The 18,116-nt window shown below is 41.3% G+C and overlaps 1 protein-coding gene across 1 annotated transcript; it reads left to right on the top strand.

Moving 5' to 3' along the window:
- The first annotated feature begins 541 nt into the window (after positions 1–541).
- On the top strand, positions 542–17,674 carry LOC135079212 (nucleolar protein 6). Its single transcript, XM_063973801.1, has 15 exons — positions 542–660; positions 774–1,851; positions 1,981–2,120; positions 2,346–2,476; positions 2,642–2,860; positions 3,011–3,115; positions 4,206–4,348; positions 6,837–7,013; positions 8,294–8,464; positions 10,079–10,379; positions 10,787–11,040; positions 12,502–12,716; positions 14,664–14,849; positions 16,297–16,398; positions 17,485–17,674. The coding sequence occupies exons 1-15, from the start codon at positions 649–651 to the stop codon at positions 17,614–17,616; spliced, it is 3,366 nt and encodes a 1,121-aa protein (XP_063829871.1). The 5' UTR covers positions 542–648; the 3' UTR covers positions 17,617–17,674.
- Positions 17,675–18,116: the final 442 nt, after the last annotated feature.

The following is an 18,116-nucleotide window of genomic DNA, read 5'->3' as shown; positions in this document are numbered from 1 at the left end:
ATCGGAATGCATGCAAACAGCTCCAATCATAGCAAGTAGGTACCTATTTGAAAACTGGGCAGTTTAGGGAGCTCCTCAGACTAGAATCCTGGTCTTAGGGGAGCGCCCTGTGGCTCCCAAAAATAATGGAAGCTATTCTTCATAAAGCTGCAGCCAAAAAAAAATATCGCCCTAGTGATGGTTTGCAGCTTATCGAGTTTACAAATGTAACAAATTCCTGTTAAGCAAGAGAACCGAGTTATCGTATTATTCTTTGCCTTACTAATAAAAAGATTCAGGCCGCCAGAATTTCGCGGGCAGCGGCGTAGCAGCGCGCGTACCACATCTCTTGTCTTATCTCTCTATTCTGATGATAATTATATTTGAATGAAGCTATTCATTATTAATAATGAATGATCGAACTTCACTTCGAATTTTATCTTATTCGCAAAAATCAAAGCTGTGATTGCTATGTGTTTGTGATTTCGGAACGTACCGATGCTGTCATTGTCACTGTCACTTTGGCTGTCAATAATGTCAATGTCAACCAGTTTCAGTTGTCATTTGCACGTGTGATTTTGTGCATGTTGTTTACAAGTTTCTAACCAAAATTTTACTATAAAAACTGTGTAATTCCCATATAAATGGTGAAAATAATCCACTCCTAAAATGGTCAAAAGAGTAAGTAAAATTAAATAGTATTTTCGTCACAACCATGTATTTATTAGACCGATTGCTAGTCAAATAAAAGTTCGTGGTGGTTTTGAATTAACATCTCAATTTAAACTTTTTAGGTCGCTAAAAACTCGGTGTCAGAAGATGATATCGATTCCCAAGTCCTCAATGAGAATGGGAAACGTGCAGCAGCTGTTCCTAACAAGGAACCGAAAAAGCGATTGAAAACTAAAAGTTTGTACCGCCAGCCGACCGCCAACGAGCTGAATCGGCTTCAAGAGACGGAGAATCTATTCAATTCTAACTTGTTTCGGCTACAAGTCGAAGAAATACTCCAGGAAGTCAAAGTGAAGGAGAAAACTGAGAAGAAATTCCAAGAATGGTACACAGAGTTCAAAAATCATTTATTGGCTATCCCAGAAAATGATACAGAATACGATCTGACAGAGTCGGCACTTGCTAAAACACTAAAAGTCAAAATACCAATTGGCAATAAACTGTCCAAAACAAAATGTATGTTCCGGTTTTACAAGTTTAGTGATGTCAAAATTGTTGGGTCTTACGCTATAGGATGTGCGATAAACTCGAAACTCTGCGTCAATGTACAGATTACAGTCCCAGCTGACACGTATACCAAAAATGATTCAATCAACTACAGATATCACAAAAAGCGGTCAGCATATTTGGCATTCATTGCTTCTCATATCAAAAAACATGAATCCGTTGAAGAAGTAAAATACACATGTTTACTCGGTAGTGAAATTAAGCCAGTGTTAGATGTAACACCATCTGGCAAACTTAACAAATATCTAACTGTACGTATTGACTTGCTGTGTGAAGAAGAGGCGTATAAGTTGCACAGATTCAGTCCTGCACGTAACAATTTGAGAGAAGCGTGGTTATTTTCTGAAGAAGGTTCCGATAATAATGAGATTGGTCCTCCAACTCCATACTACAACAGTAGTGTGTTACAAGATCTCACATCTTCCGTCAATGAGGAGTTTTTGAAGGAATCTTTATTGGATAGAGAAAATTTAAAACAAGCGGTGGTTTTGCTTAAGATCTGGTTACGTCAAAGGAACCTGCAGGTGTCAGGACATGTCATCAGTTTGTTAGTGTCATACTTGGTGCAGATTAAAAGGATCAATAATATCATGAGCAGCTACCAAATTGTGAGGAATGTGTGGATTGCATTGAGTAAGTAAATGAAATATTTTTTTAAACAAAACTTAATAAATACCATTCAAGTAATATTACTAGCGTAATAAATAATTCTTCATTAAAGATTTTATAACTAGCAGATAAAATGTGATTAATTTTTTACAGAATCATCAGAATGGGATGTGAAAGGTATTTCTCTACACAAGGGTGAGGACACACCTTCACTTGAAGAGTTCCACCAACACTTTCCTGTAGTATTTATAGACAAAACTGGATATTACAATGTCTGCTGGCAGATGTGCAAGGTAAAAGAATCATTCTTATGATTGGTAAAAAATTCAGCTTAAAAAATATAGTTCATAACATTAACCTACAAGCTATGCTGAAAAGGCGTCTGCTGAGCAATATTCGCGACATAAGAAGCGCCATGTCGAGAAGAATTAATCACCATTACATTATTACCATGGATGTTTTTAAGTACATATTTTATATGAAACTACAACAAATAAAGTAAATACATTCTTTTCCAGGGCACATACAATGCTCTCCGAAGAGAAAGTGAGCTGGCTGTAGAAATACTAGACAATGGAAAGATCAACAGTTTCCTGCCACTTTTCATGACTCCGGTGAAACCACTACTGCAGTTCGATCATATCTTATTGTGAGTTAACACAAATCTGTTAATGAGAACAAAAAAATCTAATAATTGTGATTTTCTCTGAAAAGTATCAAAGTAATATCAAATAAACATTACTCTTTTTTGGATACTCAATTTTAACTTAAATTTTTTGGAGTATTTTTTCAACAAAAATACAAATTATTCTAGGTTCAAGGACTTTCAAAAACTCAAAGAGTCTGTTCTCTCTAAACTGCCAAAGCCAGTCCGATTGAACTACGGAGTGGAGGAACTGGCTCTAGTGACAGACTCATTGCACGCATTACTGGCTAAGGGCTTGGGCCAGAGAGTGAAACTCATCTTGCAAATGGTGGAAGCAGATTTTTCTTGGTCAGTGAAGACCAAACAGGATAAAGCTCGAGAAGAAAGGTAAGAAATAATATCTACACCAATAATATTAAAAATGTGTATTTATTTCCTACCAACAAATTACAGTTGGTACAGAAGAAAATTAATTGTAGTCAGCCAGTTTTGTTTAATAAATTGTGAAACCTATTTCAAAGTTATGTTATCTTTCAGCTACAAGGAGCAACTATCATTTGGCCTTATATTGGACCCTGAAAACTGTTTGAATATTGTTGAAAAAGGTCCACCAGCTAATCTACCAGAGGCTGAGGTGTTTCGGTAAGTACTCTTCTTATTTTTTTATTAATGGCGATGAACTTGTGTATTTTCGCCACAGGGCACACTGTTCCGCCAATATCACGTGCGCAGTTCTCTTCAACTTTAACTAGCATCTGCCAACTGTGGCAGATCGGATTTATTAATAAATATTTTCAAAGGCTGTTTTCTAAAATAACTGACACTATGGCTTGTCTTGAGTCCGTTATCTGCAAAAAATGTTTGGTTACTGCTTACACAACAAAAGTGACCACCGAACTAAGTGTTAACTATAACCAAACTAAGTCCTGCTCACTACTGAATTATTTGTTTAATTTACACAACATTTTGTTCCTCATAACCAAAGTGTTCGGTGGTCACTTTTGTTGTGTAAGCAGTAACCAAACATTTTTTCATTTTTTTCTGCGCAGAGGTTGAGAATCCTTTGTTGCGCACCTATTGTCTGGTGAAACTGAAAAAGCCATTCAATGCTGTCAGCTAGGCCAGCCGTGAGTGGCTTTCAAAAACCTATCGATTTATTTTGATACGACATATGAAGGCAACGTTGTAGCAGGCCTGTTCATCTCCGCGAGTTTACATCGAAAACAAAACACGCACGATGGCCCACCTACAGGATACTATTCGACAAGGCCTCACATACGAGCGAACATTGACTCACGCACGCGTATTCTTGTGTATGATAGAAGAAAATAAAGAAAATGGTGTACTAAATACTGTGTAAAAACACAGAATGTACTTTTTTAAGTTGCCTCAAGACACTGAGAGGTAAATAAGTATGTAGTTAATATTATTCATGATAATTCATGCTAAATCATGTATTTCCTCCGGCATTTTCCGCAGTTTGGCACCTCACGTCACATCATTTTACCGAAGTCAGCCCTATAGCTTCGGCGCAGTGCCGATCACTGACGTTTGTCAACAAAATGGTGCTTGACTCTTGAGACAGGCTAAATTACACCAATGACATTGAGCATACATTTATTTAAATACTTTCGCGAAGCAAAACTTCTGTACGTAGTACTTATTATTATTCTGTGGTTGTAGCTCCTAGCAGATGATGTATCGATGTGTCAACTGGCGTTGTTTCTTTCAGAGCGTTCTGGGGCGCCAAGTCGGAGCTTCGCCGCTTCCAAGACGGCTCCATCACGGAGGCGTGCGTGTGGGACGCCGACTCGCTGGCCGAGCGCCGCGCCCTCACCGCGCAGATTGTTGACTACTTGCTCAACGTCAAGTTCGGTAAGACTTGTCTTTCAGCAAGCGTGGTCCAAACAAAGTGTTCTGGGGCGCCAAGTCGGAGTTGCGTCGCTTCCAAGACGGCTCTTATCATGTGACGCGGACTCGCTACGAGTCGACTACCTGATCAACATCAAGTTCGGTAAGACACTTGTTTTTCAGCAAGCGTGTATCATCAGAACGTTCTGGGGCGCCAAGTCGTAGCTGCGGCGCTTCCAAGATGGCTCTTATCATGTGACGCGGACTCGCTACGAGTCGACTACCTGATCAACATCAAGTTCGGTAAGACACTTGTCTTTCAGCAAGCGTGTTTCATTCAGAACGTTCTGGGGCGCCAAGTCGTAGCTGCGGCGCTCTCAAGATGGCTCTTATCATGGGACGCGGACTCGCTAAGAGTCGACTACCTGCTCAACGTCAAGTTCGGTAAGACACTTGTCTTTCAGCAAGCGTGTTTCATTCAGAACGTTCTGGGGCGCCAAGTCGGAGCTGCGCCGCTTCCAAGACGGCTCCATCACGGAGGCGTGCGTGTGGGACGCCGACTCGCTGGCCGAGCGCCGCGCCCTCACCGCGCAGATTGTTGACTACCTGCTCAACGTCAAGTTCGGTAAGACACTTGTCTTTCAGCAAGCGTGGCCCAAGCAAAGTGTTCTGGGGCGTCAAGTCAGAGCTATGGCGCTTCCAAGACGGCTCCATCACGAAGGCGTGCGTGATCGCGCAGATTGTTGACTACCTGCTCAACATCAAGTTCGGTAAGACTTGTCTTCCAGCAAGCTTGTTTCATTCAGAATTTTCTGGGGCGCCAAGTCGGAGCTGCGGCGCTTCCAAGATGGCTCTTATCATGTGACGCGGACTCGCTACGAGTCGACTACCTGCTCAACATCAAGTTCGGTAAGACTTGTCTTTCAGCAAGCGTGTTTCATTCAGAACGTTCTGGGGCGCCAAGTCGGAGCTGCGGCGCTCCCAAGATGGCTCTTATCATGTAACGCGGACTCGCTACGAGTCGACTACCTGATTAACATCAAGTTCGGTAAGACATTTGTCTTTCAGCAAGCGTGTTTTATTCAGAATTCAGAACGTTATGGGCGCCAAGTCGGAGCTGCGGCGCTCCCAAGATGGCTCTTATCATGGGACGCGGACTCGCTACGAGTCGACTACCTGATTAACATCAAGTTCGGTAAGACATTAGTCTTTCAGCAAGCGTGGTCCAAGAAAGAACGTTCTAGGGCGCCAAGTCGGAGCAGCGTCGCTTCCAAGACGGCTCCATCACGGAGGCGTGCGTGTGGGACGCCGACTCGCTGGCCGAGCGCCGCGCCGTCACCGCGCAGATTGTGGAATACCTGCTCAATATCAAGTTCGGTAAGACACTTGTCTTTCAGCAAGCGTGTTTCATTCAGAACGGTCTGGGGCGCCAAGTCGGAGCTGCGGCGCTCCCAAGATGGCTCTTATCATGGGACGCGGACTCGCTACGAGTCGACTACCTGCTCAACGTCAAGTTCGGTAAGACATTAGTCTTTCAGCAAGCGTGGTCCAAGCATAGTGTTCTAGGGCGCCAAGTCGGAGCTTCGCCGCTTCCAAGACGGCTCCATCACGGAGGCGTGTTGTTTACTACCTGCTCAACATCAAGTTCGGTAAGACTTGTCTTTCAGCAAGCGTGTTTCATTCAGAACGTTCTAGGGCGCCAAGTCGGAGCTGCGGCGCTTCCAAGATGGCTCTTATCAAGGGACGCGGACTCGCTACGAGTCGACTACCTGCTCAACATCAAGTTCGGTAAGACTTGTCTTTCAGCAAGCGTGTTTCATTCAGAACGTTCTGGTTCTGCCAAGTCGGCGCAGATTGTCGACTATCTGCTCGACATAAAGTTCGTCAGTCTAAACATTGTAGGATCTTATCTAGTTGTAATAGGAGCTATTTTTCTTGCAACAAAAATGGATAGTACTACTGTCTGTACTTCATCTTCTTTTACGTAAGAATGGGTAGCTAAACGATTCCTACAGCTTGTTTATGTTTACACAACTACAACTGCAGGACGTACAGTAATAAAAACCAAACCAATTACCACAAAGTTGGCCAACTATTTGCTACAAGCTGTAGATAGCTTGACTATGAGCTTGATTGCCAATAAAATCCTAAATAGTGAACCAAAGTTAAACAGGTAAAGAAAGATTACTCGCTGGACCTGGTAACCAGTGTATTTTCTTAATTGAGGATTTATTTACATGCATTTTATTTTTAGTAGAATTTATTTATATTCCATGCCTTTGGTTATACATTCACTTGCTTCTGAGTTCTGGTGGTTGGGGAAAGAGGGTCATTCTTCTGCAGTGAAGAATAAAAACTAAAAACAACTTATAAAACTCATTTATTTATGCAAGTAGGCTTTTAAAAAGCACTTTTACACGTCCCAGTATTAACCCTACCACTGCTTAAGGACCATTTCAACCAAATGAGTAACCTGACACTGATAATGACTTGTATACATACTCCCTTCCAGACATAAAGCCCTCGGAGCTATTCCACGTGGGGTCAGCGCTAGAGAGCTTAGTCTCCCGCAAGCAGTACAACGCGCAGACCGAAGAAGCTTCAGTGGGCGTGGTCCAGGCGTTGGATGAGTTGAGGCGCGACCTGAGGCAGTTACAACAGCTGCCTTTGGACGTCAGCGCTGTGTATGGTGAGTGGCTTGAATCCTTTAGGCTTTATTCCATAATTTTGCCATCGTAACTTGAACTTTAGTTACTTATTATAAAGTCGAAAACTCTTTTTTCCTATAGATAGATCGTGCTCTTCTTGACTTACTTAGGCACCACCTTTTTGGATCATTAATAGGGCATAATATGATACCACCTATGAAATATTATACTTAAATTAATTTATTTACTTTTTGAGGACTATACATTTTGTAGGACAATAGAAATCAATAGTGTCATTAATTTTCCAACTCAGTTGACTAACTTTTTAACAACTTCAAAGTAGATAATATTTAAAACTAAGCAATCGACTTTTCAAGATCTTATTGATAATTCTTTCTGAAAACTTGTCAATCCTACTAATCTATACTTATAATAAATCTGTAGAGAGGTCAATTCTGTACATGAAATATATTTTCAAAATAACTATCAGGGGGTGATTAGTGATCGATACTGATGACAAAAATGCAATCAGTAAAATTTTTGTCTGTCTGTCTGTCTGTCTGTCTGTCTGTCTGTCTGTCTGTATGTTCCTTATAGAAACAAAAACCACTTGACGGATTTTAACGAAACTCGGTACAATTATTCTTCATACTCCTGGGCAGGTTATAGGATACTTAGGAATTCCCACGGGAACGGGAATTAGCGGGAAAATCCTTTTGTACGAAAAATCTAAACCGCGTAAGATAGACTCTTGAAATTTGGCATGCAGGTACCTTAATAAACTTAAAGCTTATTTGCAACAGGATATTGCAAAATTCCCACGGGAACGGGAGTAAGCGGGAAAAAACATTTGTATGAAAAAATCTAAACCGCGTAAGATAGACTCTTGAAATTTGGCATGCAGGTACCTTAGTAAACTTAAAGCTTAGTTACAACAGGATATTGCAAAATTCTCACGGGAACGGGAGTTAGCGGGAAAAAACATTTGTATGAAAAAATCTGAACCGCGTAAGATAGATGAAGGGGGGGTTAAACGACATCCACGCGCACGAAGTCGCGGGCGGCCGCTAGTAGTTTAATATTTTAATACTAATATTATAAATGCGAAAGTTTGTATGGATGTCTTGATGTCTGGATGTCAACACGTTTGTTACTCTTTCACGCAAAAACTACTGAACGGATTTTGATGAAACTTTACAGTATTGTTGTTTATAACCCAGAATAACATATAGGCTATAATTTAACACGATATGTGACAAACGCGGGTGAAGCCGCGGGCAAAAGCTAGTACACAATAAACCTAATTAAACCATCTGCGCAGGAGTGTCACCGGTATTCAGCTACTGCGAGCCAACGCCCGCACTACCTCGGGCTCCGCTGAACAAACCGTGGCGGCGCGGTAACGCAGCCCTGGTCAAGGAAATTGTAAGAGACGACGGAACTTGGGTCGTGCCTGAGTATACGCCTGTATGCAAAGCTGTGATTGAGCTGGGTAAGTCAATAAAGTCAATTTGAACCTAATGGTGAAAGGCTAAAAGTATTTTAGCTCAACGTGGACAAAAATCCCAAACTTGCTGAGAATACGTCAAAGCAAAGTTGCTATCAAGCAAGGTAAATCAATTTACACCTAATCATAATATATTTCATAAAGTCCTTTTTAGTGTAGCCACAGAATAATAATAAGTACTACGTACAGAAGTTTTACTTCGCGAAGGTATTTAAAAAAATGTATACTCAATGTCATTAACAATATGGTGTAATTTAGCCTGTCTCAAGAGTCACCACCATTTTGTTGACAAACGTCAGTGATCGGCACTGCGCCGAAGCTATAGGGCTGACTTCGGTAAAATGATGTGACGTGAGGTGCCAAACTGCGGAAAATGGCGGAGGAAATACATGATTTAGCATGAATTATCATGAATAATATTAACTATAGCCTGACCAGGAACATAAAAACCCTGGCATAGAGGCGCGTCAATTGCATTTGATAGTGCAACACTGGGTACAGTCGTACCTGTATTAAATTAATAGGCTAACTTTATGTATCAGGATTCAGGATTATAGGCTAATTTAATATTTTCATAAATTAACAAAAAAATATTATATTATAGGTAAACTGGTTTAAATAAATTAAATGAAACCATCAATCGAGCAAGTAGGATTTTATTATTATTCATCAATAATCAAATTCTGAACTTGAATATTCAACTACAATGTCTGCTCATGAACGCTTCAAACTCGGTACTTCTTTCCCAATTCCATAAAATTCAATACTTACAAAGTGACAAAAAACTTTAAAATAGGTAGTTGAAACAAACCACAGCTAATTTTCATAGTTGACTGTACTATACGATAAACATGTCAGTCAATTTGACAACCGTTGTCGGAAACATTATTAATGAAAATATTGTCCGAACCCTTAGTATTTCTCTTCGACAAATACTTTAATACATTGTGAACCAATTTTCTTTCACGACTATAAAAAGATTTTAGCAATTTAATTCACAAAATCAATTGTGCACATTTAAAATAAAGTTTGTTTACACTTTGACAGCAATAGACTGACATGCAAGGTGACATGTCAATGAAGTTTTCAGTTACTGTTGCCATTAAAAGAAATTAGTACCATTAATTTTCCGCAACATGGCGAGGGTTTTTATGTTCCTGGTCAGGCTATACTTATTTACCTCTCAGTGTCTTGAGGCAACTTAAAAAATTACATTCTGTGTTTTTATTATTATTTAGGCAGTTAAATACTGCACAGTATTTAGTACACCATTTTCTTTATTTTCTTCCATCATACACAAGAATACGCGTGCGTGAGTCAATGTTCGCTCGTATGTGAGGCCTTGTCGAATAGTATCCTGTAGGTGGGCCATCGTGCGTGTTTTGTTTTCGATGTAAACTCTCGGAGATGAACAGGCCTGGTGTAGCGCAGGCCAGAATCTACAACTTGTCAAATTTTCCGTTTTGCCGACTGTCTTTTGTTTATTTGATCCGCGCGGAACAGACTGAAATTCGAAATCATCGAGGCGATCTCAATAGCATTGCATCCATACTAAATGTTCACTATCTAATGTAAATTAATTTTCGTTATTTTTTCCAGGGCACAGCGGCAAATGGCCCGGCGACATCCAAGCCTTCCGCTGTCTAAAAGCGGCTTTCAACCTGCAAATCGCCGATCGCTTGAACAAGCAGTATTCCCTCCCCACCCAAGCCTATCCTACCCACGTCGACGTGTTGAAAAACGGACTGGTGTTCAGACTGGAGATAGCGCATCCGAAAGAGATAACGCTACTGAGGAAAGAGACGGAGAATGGTGTTGCCAAGTTTCGGGAGAGTGAGGAGAGCGTTCGTTTGCAGTGTGAGACTGTGCTTATGCCTCGTTTGAGGGGAGCCTTGCATGGGTATGTGGTGTTTTATAGTTTTTTTTAGTCCTTGTTGTAAAGACTTGTTGGCGAAACTTTTTATGGAATACAACAATTCTTACTGTTATAGTAACTATTAAATCATAACACAAATAAAACTTAACTAGCTCACATGAAACACGACGCTATCTTGTTGTATAAACTAAGTCCGACTTGAAAATAGATCCGTATTATTTGTTAGGATAGTTAACCAAAACATAAGTAAGGAACGGAAGAGAAAACCTAAACTATGTAATGTTTATTGTTCTTAATTTCATTCATTGGTATTTTTTTAGTATACATAGTTTCAAGTAGGTATATTTAGAATTGTTTTTCCTTGAAAAAATGATGTCCTACTTTAGGCACCTAATGGAACTTGAACTTACGTCAATTCACTTTCTTTACAGCTTACATCAAAAGCACCCAGCCTTCGGTCCCAGCACATGCATCTTCAAGCGCTGGCTGTGTTGCCACCTGCTCTCCCCTCCACACTTTCCCCCCACTCTAGCCGAGCTACTGGTAGCAGCTGTGTTCCTCCACGCCCACCCGCTGACCCCGCCCACTATGCCCACTATTGGGCTATTGAGGGTGTTGCGATTGGTGGCCGAAACGGACTGGACGAGGGAAATGATTGTTTTAGACTTCAATGAGGATATGAAACGTGAGTCAAACTTTTTTTAATGTTTATGAAAATGCTTATTTGTTTGATTTGTGCCCGTTTTCACCATCAATCCCTAATTTTTAAGTGACCCTTATGGGAACACATAACAGGATTTTTTTCTTCATAGGGGTCACTTAAAAATTAGAGATTGATAGTGAAAATGGACATAGGTCAACTATAATAAATAAGGTAAAGGATACGCGTTAAGTAGCGACTTAATCGTTGCTTTTGGTAACGTAAAGGTACTGTATCGATATTGTTTCGAGACTGACTCGCGTCACGATACGAAATCTCTGCAAAAAGTTGCAATGTATAAAGAACCTAAGTAGTTTTACTTTTGGCCGCTACTTTCTATAGTGGCGCCTCTGTCTTTTCTCTCTGCGTTCGAATCTCAAACCGTATAAACGGTATCTTTGTGATTTCCCAATAAAACTAGTTGTTTCAAGTGCAATACATACTTCATTTGCTCAAAACCCTACACTACACTCTTAGGACCTGTTGGTATCACAAAATATATCCTTTTGAACGTAAAAGGAGAACAACCATTTTGGGCCCAAGTTTGTACAGAGTTGTACATTGGTAGGTTTTTGATATTATATTACGCATACATTAGGGAGTATTTTACGATAAAAATGATAATTTTAACTGATGTCGTAAGTCGTATACAATAATAAAAACGAATTAATGATTTAATCTAAGATAACGTAAAATGGAACGTTAAAAGTCAATCGATTAAAGACTTAATACACTATACTGTCCCACCAAACTCATTGACAGGGGGGCGCCACCATCGTTCAACTATATAGTTTCTAACATGGCAAAAATCGGAACCAGCGATCCGGTATTGACGGTGGCGCCCCCTGTCAATGTCACGGGTGGGACAATTCAGTGTATTTGATCTTTAAGAAGGTTTGTACTGACAGATGACAAAACTAAAATGATTGAATGAATTAATGAATGAAAATAATTCGTTTTGTCATCTGTCAATGCAGCAATGTCACTTGCGAATCACAGATGAGACCACAGATTAGAGAGTATGTCTAAAGGATCTAAAGGATGAGACTGTTGCGAATGCTTGTTGAATTGAATTAAAACGAATTAAAAGAAGAAGAAGAAATAAAACTATCGATTAATAACATTTTATGCTATTTCTAACGGATTCTGCTTGCGATTTGGGTAACTGACGACTGGATTTTGTATAAAAGTAACATTTTTTCTAGTTTTTTCTAATTTAGTTTTCTCGAGAATGACATTAGTTAGCAACCTCAAATAAACACAATAATAAACTAGTTTATGAAGGCATAAAAACGACATAAAATTTGTAGCTGTACAAATAACTTAGTACTGGGCCCAACGCTTCATAGAAAGTGGTTGTTCTCCTTTTATTACTGCTTCCTCTTCTACAGGCCCTGAAGCTCAATAACTGAACTTAATTGTTTAATTCATTCAATACCATTGCAGGTGAAGAAATAATGGAGCTGGAAAGCAAATTCGCCGCCCGCGAACCGGCAACCCCTCAGATCCACATAGTAACAGCCTACGACGGAGACTTGCCTAGTGTGTGGAGCGCTAGCGCGCCGAGTCCGCAAGTACTGGCGCGAGTCCGAACGCTCGCCGTCAGTACTCTGAAGTACTTTGACGCTGCCATGCTGAGCGAGATGAAGGATAACGCACTGGTAAGTAACTGAAGACTGATAAAGGTTCTGATCTACATAGTAACAGCTTTCAATAGAGACTTGCCTAGCGTGTGGAGCGCAAGCGCGCCGAGTCCGCAAGTACTGGCGCGAGTCCGCACGCTCGCCGTCAGTACTCTGAAGTACTTTGATGCTATGCTGAGCGAGATGAAGGATAACGCACTGGTAAGTAACTGAAGACTGATAAAGGTTCAGATCCACATAGTAACAGCCTACGACGGGGACTTGCCTAGCGTGTGGAGCGCAAGCGCGCCGAGTCCGCAAGTACTGGCGCGAGTCCGCACGCTCGCCGTCAGTACTCTGAAGTACTTTGATGCTGCCATGCTGAGCGAGATGAAGGATAACGCACTGGTAAGTAACTGAAGCCTTTTATAAAGGTTCAGATACACATAGTAACAGTCTACGACAAAGACCTGCCTACCGCAAGTACTGGCGCGAGTCCGCACGCTCGCCGCGAGTACTCTGAAGTACTTGGATGCTGCTATGCTGAGCGAGATGAAGGACAACGCACTGGTAAGTAACTGAAGACTGATAAAGGTTCTGATCCACATAGTAACAGCTTTCAATGGAGACTTACCTAACGTGTGGAGATCAAGCGCGTCGAGTCCGCAAGTACTCTGAAGTACTTTGATGCTGCCATGCTGAGCGAGATGAAGGATAACGCACTGGTAAGTAACTGAAGACTGATAAAGGTTCAGATCCATATAGTAACAGCCTACGACGAAGACTTGCCTAGCGTGTGGAGCGCAAGCGCGCCGAGTCCGCAAGTACTGGCGCGAGTCCGCACGCTCGCCGTCAGTACTCTGAAGTACTTTGATGCTATGCTGAGCGAGATGAAGGATAACGCACTGGTAAGTAACTGAAGACTGATAAAGGTTCAGATCCATATAGTAACAGCCTACGACGAAGACTTGCCTAGCGTGTGGAGCGCAAGCGCGCCGAGTCCGCAAGTACTGGCGCGAGTCCGCACGCTCGCCGTCAGTACTCTGAAGTACTTTGATGCTATGCTGAGCGAGATGAAGGATAACGCACTGGTAAGTAACTGAAGACTGATAAAGGTTCAGATCCATATAGTAACAGCCTACGACGAAGACTTGCCTAGCGTGTGGAGCGCAAGCGCGCCGAGTCCGCAAGTACTGGCGCGAGTCCGCACGCTCGCCGTCAGTACTCTGAAGTACTTCGATGCTGCCATGCTGAGCGAGATGAAGGACAACGCACTGGTAAGTAACTGATAGAGGTTCAGATCCACATAGTAACAGCCTACGATGAAGACTTGCCTAGTGTGTGGAGCGCAAGCGCGCCGAGTGCGCAAGTACTGGCGCGAGTCCGCAAGTACTGGCGCGAGTACTCTGAAGTACTTCGATGCTGCCATGCTGAGCGAGATGAAGGATAATGTACTGGTAAGGAGTTTTAATAGTTTATTAAGGTTCTGGTGTAGTAATATAGGAAATAAAAGTAGTTTGGTCGAAAAAGGATGATTCGGACAGTTTTTTGTATGGAACCAAAAGGTTATTTGTATGGAACCTTCTCCATACTAATTGATATTAGTCCCACAAATCGAGCCCACTTTCTCAAGGCCCTAATTTGTAAAGAAGCATACTAATTTGGGTGTGTTTCCTATCTGGGAATGGGATGGGAATATTTCCTATCTCCAATTCGAGTGACGTACTAGGTGGACCGACGATCTGGTAAAGGTCGCGGGAAGAGCCTGGATGCGGGAAGCGCAGGACCGTTCATTGTGGAAAACCTTGGAGAAGGCTTTTGTCCAGCAGTGGACGTCATTTGGCTGAAACGAACGAACGAACTAGTTTTTATGACCTGTCACAAAAAGCCGATACTATTTTGTCAACTCAATGTTATTAATTTCGAACTAAAGTTCCTTTGGTAAATGGTGTCAAATAAATCAATTAACACAATAATTTTCCACAGAGTGCCTTCGTGCCATCCCTAGCGGGCTATGACGTCATCATCCACCTCCGTTCAGAGTTGGTCCCATACGCTAGCGAGCGCGTAGAACGGCCCGCGTTACTACGCCCGGTCGGTGACGTCACTGACTCCGAAGTCATACCCGTGGTCGAGTTCAACCCGGTTGAGAAATACTTGGCGGAATTGAGGGTGAGTTCTGTTCATTAATACTGAGTCAGTAACCTTATTCAAGTAACAAAACTTGAACGACAACAAAACACTGAGTTGCGAGCATATCGAGTAATCGTTCTATCAAAATGACCCTTGTGAATATGGATTTAGAACTGTTTTTCAATGGGATGACGTAACAAAACTTCAACGACAACAAAACACTGAGTTGCGATCATATCGAGTAGTCGTTGTATCAAAATGACCCTTGTGAATACGGATTTAGAACTGTTTTTCAATGGGACGACTTCTGAACGTCATCGTCAGCGAGATCTTGACTCTCAAAATACGTGAATTAGGCCACAGTACAGCTGAAGTGGCAGTGGGCAGGGCATATACATACACTCAACATCAAATAAATCGCACCTTCCGCGACGCGAACTTTAAAGATTTTCTTCTGACACAATCATGTTGCCCCAACAATATTGGTGTTATTTGAAAGCCCAATAAATAAACTTAAAGAAAAACACATTTAATTTTTTTATAAACAATTAACAGGTACCATAAATGTGACTTGAAAAAAGGCCTCACTTGGGGCTCACCTCTGGGATCAAGTAGACCAATTTTTGTGGTTATAAAACCAAATAATGATCTTACGTGTCCTTTTTAACAGATGGATAGCGATTAATCCCAATTTAACAGATTTATAGCCATAAAAGTTGCTTAAGCGTAACTACCTATTTTTTGAAGAAGTGACTCTGGATCCTTCTAAAGACACATTTTGGGGTAAAAACCTTTCCTTTAATGAAATGAAGTTTAGAACTAGGCTTTCAAATGGTACCAATGTTGGTGGGAAGTGGGGATGCATACGTTTGATAAGTGCTTGTCGCGGGAGGTGCGATTTATTTGATGCCGAGTGTAGTATGCAGAACTGATGGTCAATGGCGCAGCAAGGTTCTGGAGTGGAGGCCACGTGCTGGAAAACGCAGCGTGAGACGTCACCCACAAGGTGAACCGACAACCTCATAAGGCGCTGGATGCAGGCCGCTGCCAACCGGGCAATATGGAGATCATTGAGGGAGGCCTATGTTTAGCAGTGGACAATCCTTGACTGAAATGTTGTTTCACATCGGAATGAAAATTTTTATGTTATGTAAATCTTCTTTTGGAATGTTAAAAGTTGTAAAGGGTTGTCCAAACCGCAGACAAACTCTATTTTGTCTTTGATCGTTAACCTTTTATGCTGCACCAGCGTTTTGCGAATCAATATACGGGATTCTAAAGATTAAAGTATTCTCCGTCATGTAAAAGATAACAGCATTGTTGTGTTTCGGCAGTTAGAGGTAAGATAGCCAGTTCCTCCGTGGTTGAGGATTCCGGGTGAAGCTCGCTTCCACCTTCGGCCTGATCGTCACTTACCATCAGGTGAGATACAGGCCAAAGCTTCCTCGTTGTGAAAAAAAAATTAAAGAAACGTTGTCTTTTTCAGAGCGCGTACGGAGACTTCGCGTTGTTCTTCCACGACTCATACGGCGGAGAAGTCATCGCGGTTCTATGGAAGCCCGACATTGCTGACGCCAGAGAATTCCAAGTAAGTCTAACTATAAGTTTTTTGCAGCTAACTTTTTATTATGGCTTCTGTTAGAATAGGAAAAGTGACACTTCTTCATGCAAACAGGTCGCTCTGCGTGAGAGGGATAATTTTTTAAAATTTACTAACTGCGTTAGAATAGTTGTGCTGTTCTACTGTTTCTAGTGTTTATTTTTCACTCAAGCTACGCTTTTCATTATCTTCCTTATTAATAAGAAGTAACATGACGTCTTTATTATTTTTTGTTTGCATAAAATATGCTTTTAGGGCGGATCTTTTTTTATATTTATTAGCAACATTTAATTTGTTTTTTGAAGTTATGTGAGTTATTTTTAATGGTTAGTAATTTCATTATTTATGTTTTGGTAGATAGCTGTAGGTGTGGTAGTATTTACTAGAATTGGGAGTAGTAACAGGCGATCAAAGTAGTTACAATACATTAGAACAAATAGAAGTAGTTAGTATGTAGTATACAACCCGGTTGAATTAACTGCGCACCTGGCTGTTGTGACGTCACATCGACGCTCTGGTACGAGGAGAACGTGGCAAGGGAGGGAGAGTCAGATTCCAGCGAGGTGTGCAGTTTCCAGAACCTTGCTGCCCCATCGGGCGTCAGTTCTGCGTACTATGCGCCCTGCCCATAGCCACTTCAGCTTGCTAATCCGTCGGGCAATGTCAGCGACTTTAGTTCGTTTACGGATCTCCTCATTTCTGATTCGATATCGTTAATAAGAATAAGTTAATAAATAAATCGTTGATAAGAAACACCGAGCATAAAGCCTGGTGAGCGTGAGCACGTAGAATTTTGTCCAATGACCCCAAGCTACCCATCCTTATCGCTCGCGCGTAATTATATTGCTCTCGCGACTGTGCGACGCGCGCCCGCAGTGAGTGTGCGAGCGCGACAGCAACATAATTACGCGCGAGCGATAAGGATGGGTAGCTTGGGGTCATTGGACAAAATTCTACGTGCTCACGGACCAGGCTTTAGTCATGATGATGATGATGTGCAGTTAACTCGAACGGTTATAAGTAGAGAATAGGGTTTCAAATGCTTTATTTTATCGTAATTTTATTTTGTTTTAGCTCCTGAACGCGAACGCGCTGAAACCAGTCACTTCCAAAGGAGGAACGAAGTACAAAGTGAATGTGGAAGCGTTGGTCGAAGACTTCAGGATACTAGGAGAGGGATTAGTTAAGGATATTGTTGTTAACTAGTTATTTTACATTGTAAATGTAATGTTTATTGTATTATAAATATAGTTTATAATAAGTATACTTGGGTATTTTATTTTTATCAAGTTTTAAACTCTTTTTCGCGCGATAGACTGCCTAAGTTAATAATTTTCGTGATTCTTGTCAGATCGGAGATAAGGAGAAAAACCCTCCATAGCAAGTATTAAGGGTTTAAGAATATCATTTTAATTCACTGGACAAAAAACGCTCTGAATTCACTACAATTTATTATATGCTCCGTCGCTCCCTTTTCTGGCACTGGCGTAGAATTAGAATAGGATTGTCTTCGTAAAAACCGCGCATAGGCGAGAATAACTACAGCTTATAACAAGAAATACTGGCACATCTGTCCCTAACGCGTCCACGTCACGATCGAAGTACAGTAGCTATAATTTGGCAGGGTAGCGCTAGCGCTCGACCTCTACTCTTGTGTGTTGTGTATCTGTCACCGTAAAATTGTGAATTCCGTCAGATTACAATCT

The sequence above is a fragment of the Ostrinia nubilalis genome, chromosome 16 (genome assembly GCF_963855985.1).
Source record: "Ostrinia nubilalis chromosome 16, ilOstNubi1.1, whole genome shotgun sequence".
In the NCBI taxonomy this organism is placed as follows: Eukaryota; Metazoa; Arthropoda; class Insecta; order Lepidoptera; family Crambidae; genus Ostrinia; species Ostrinia nubilalis.
The sequence above is the reverse complement of the archived record's forward strand: the minus strand, read 5'-3'. Positions and strand labels throughout refer to the sequence as shown.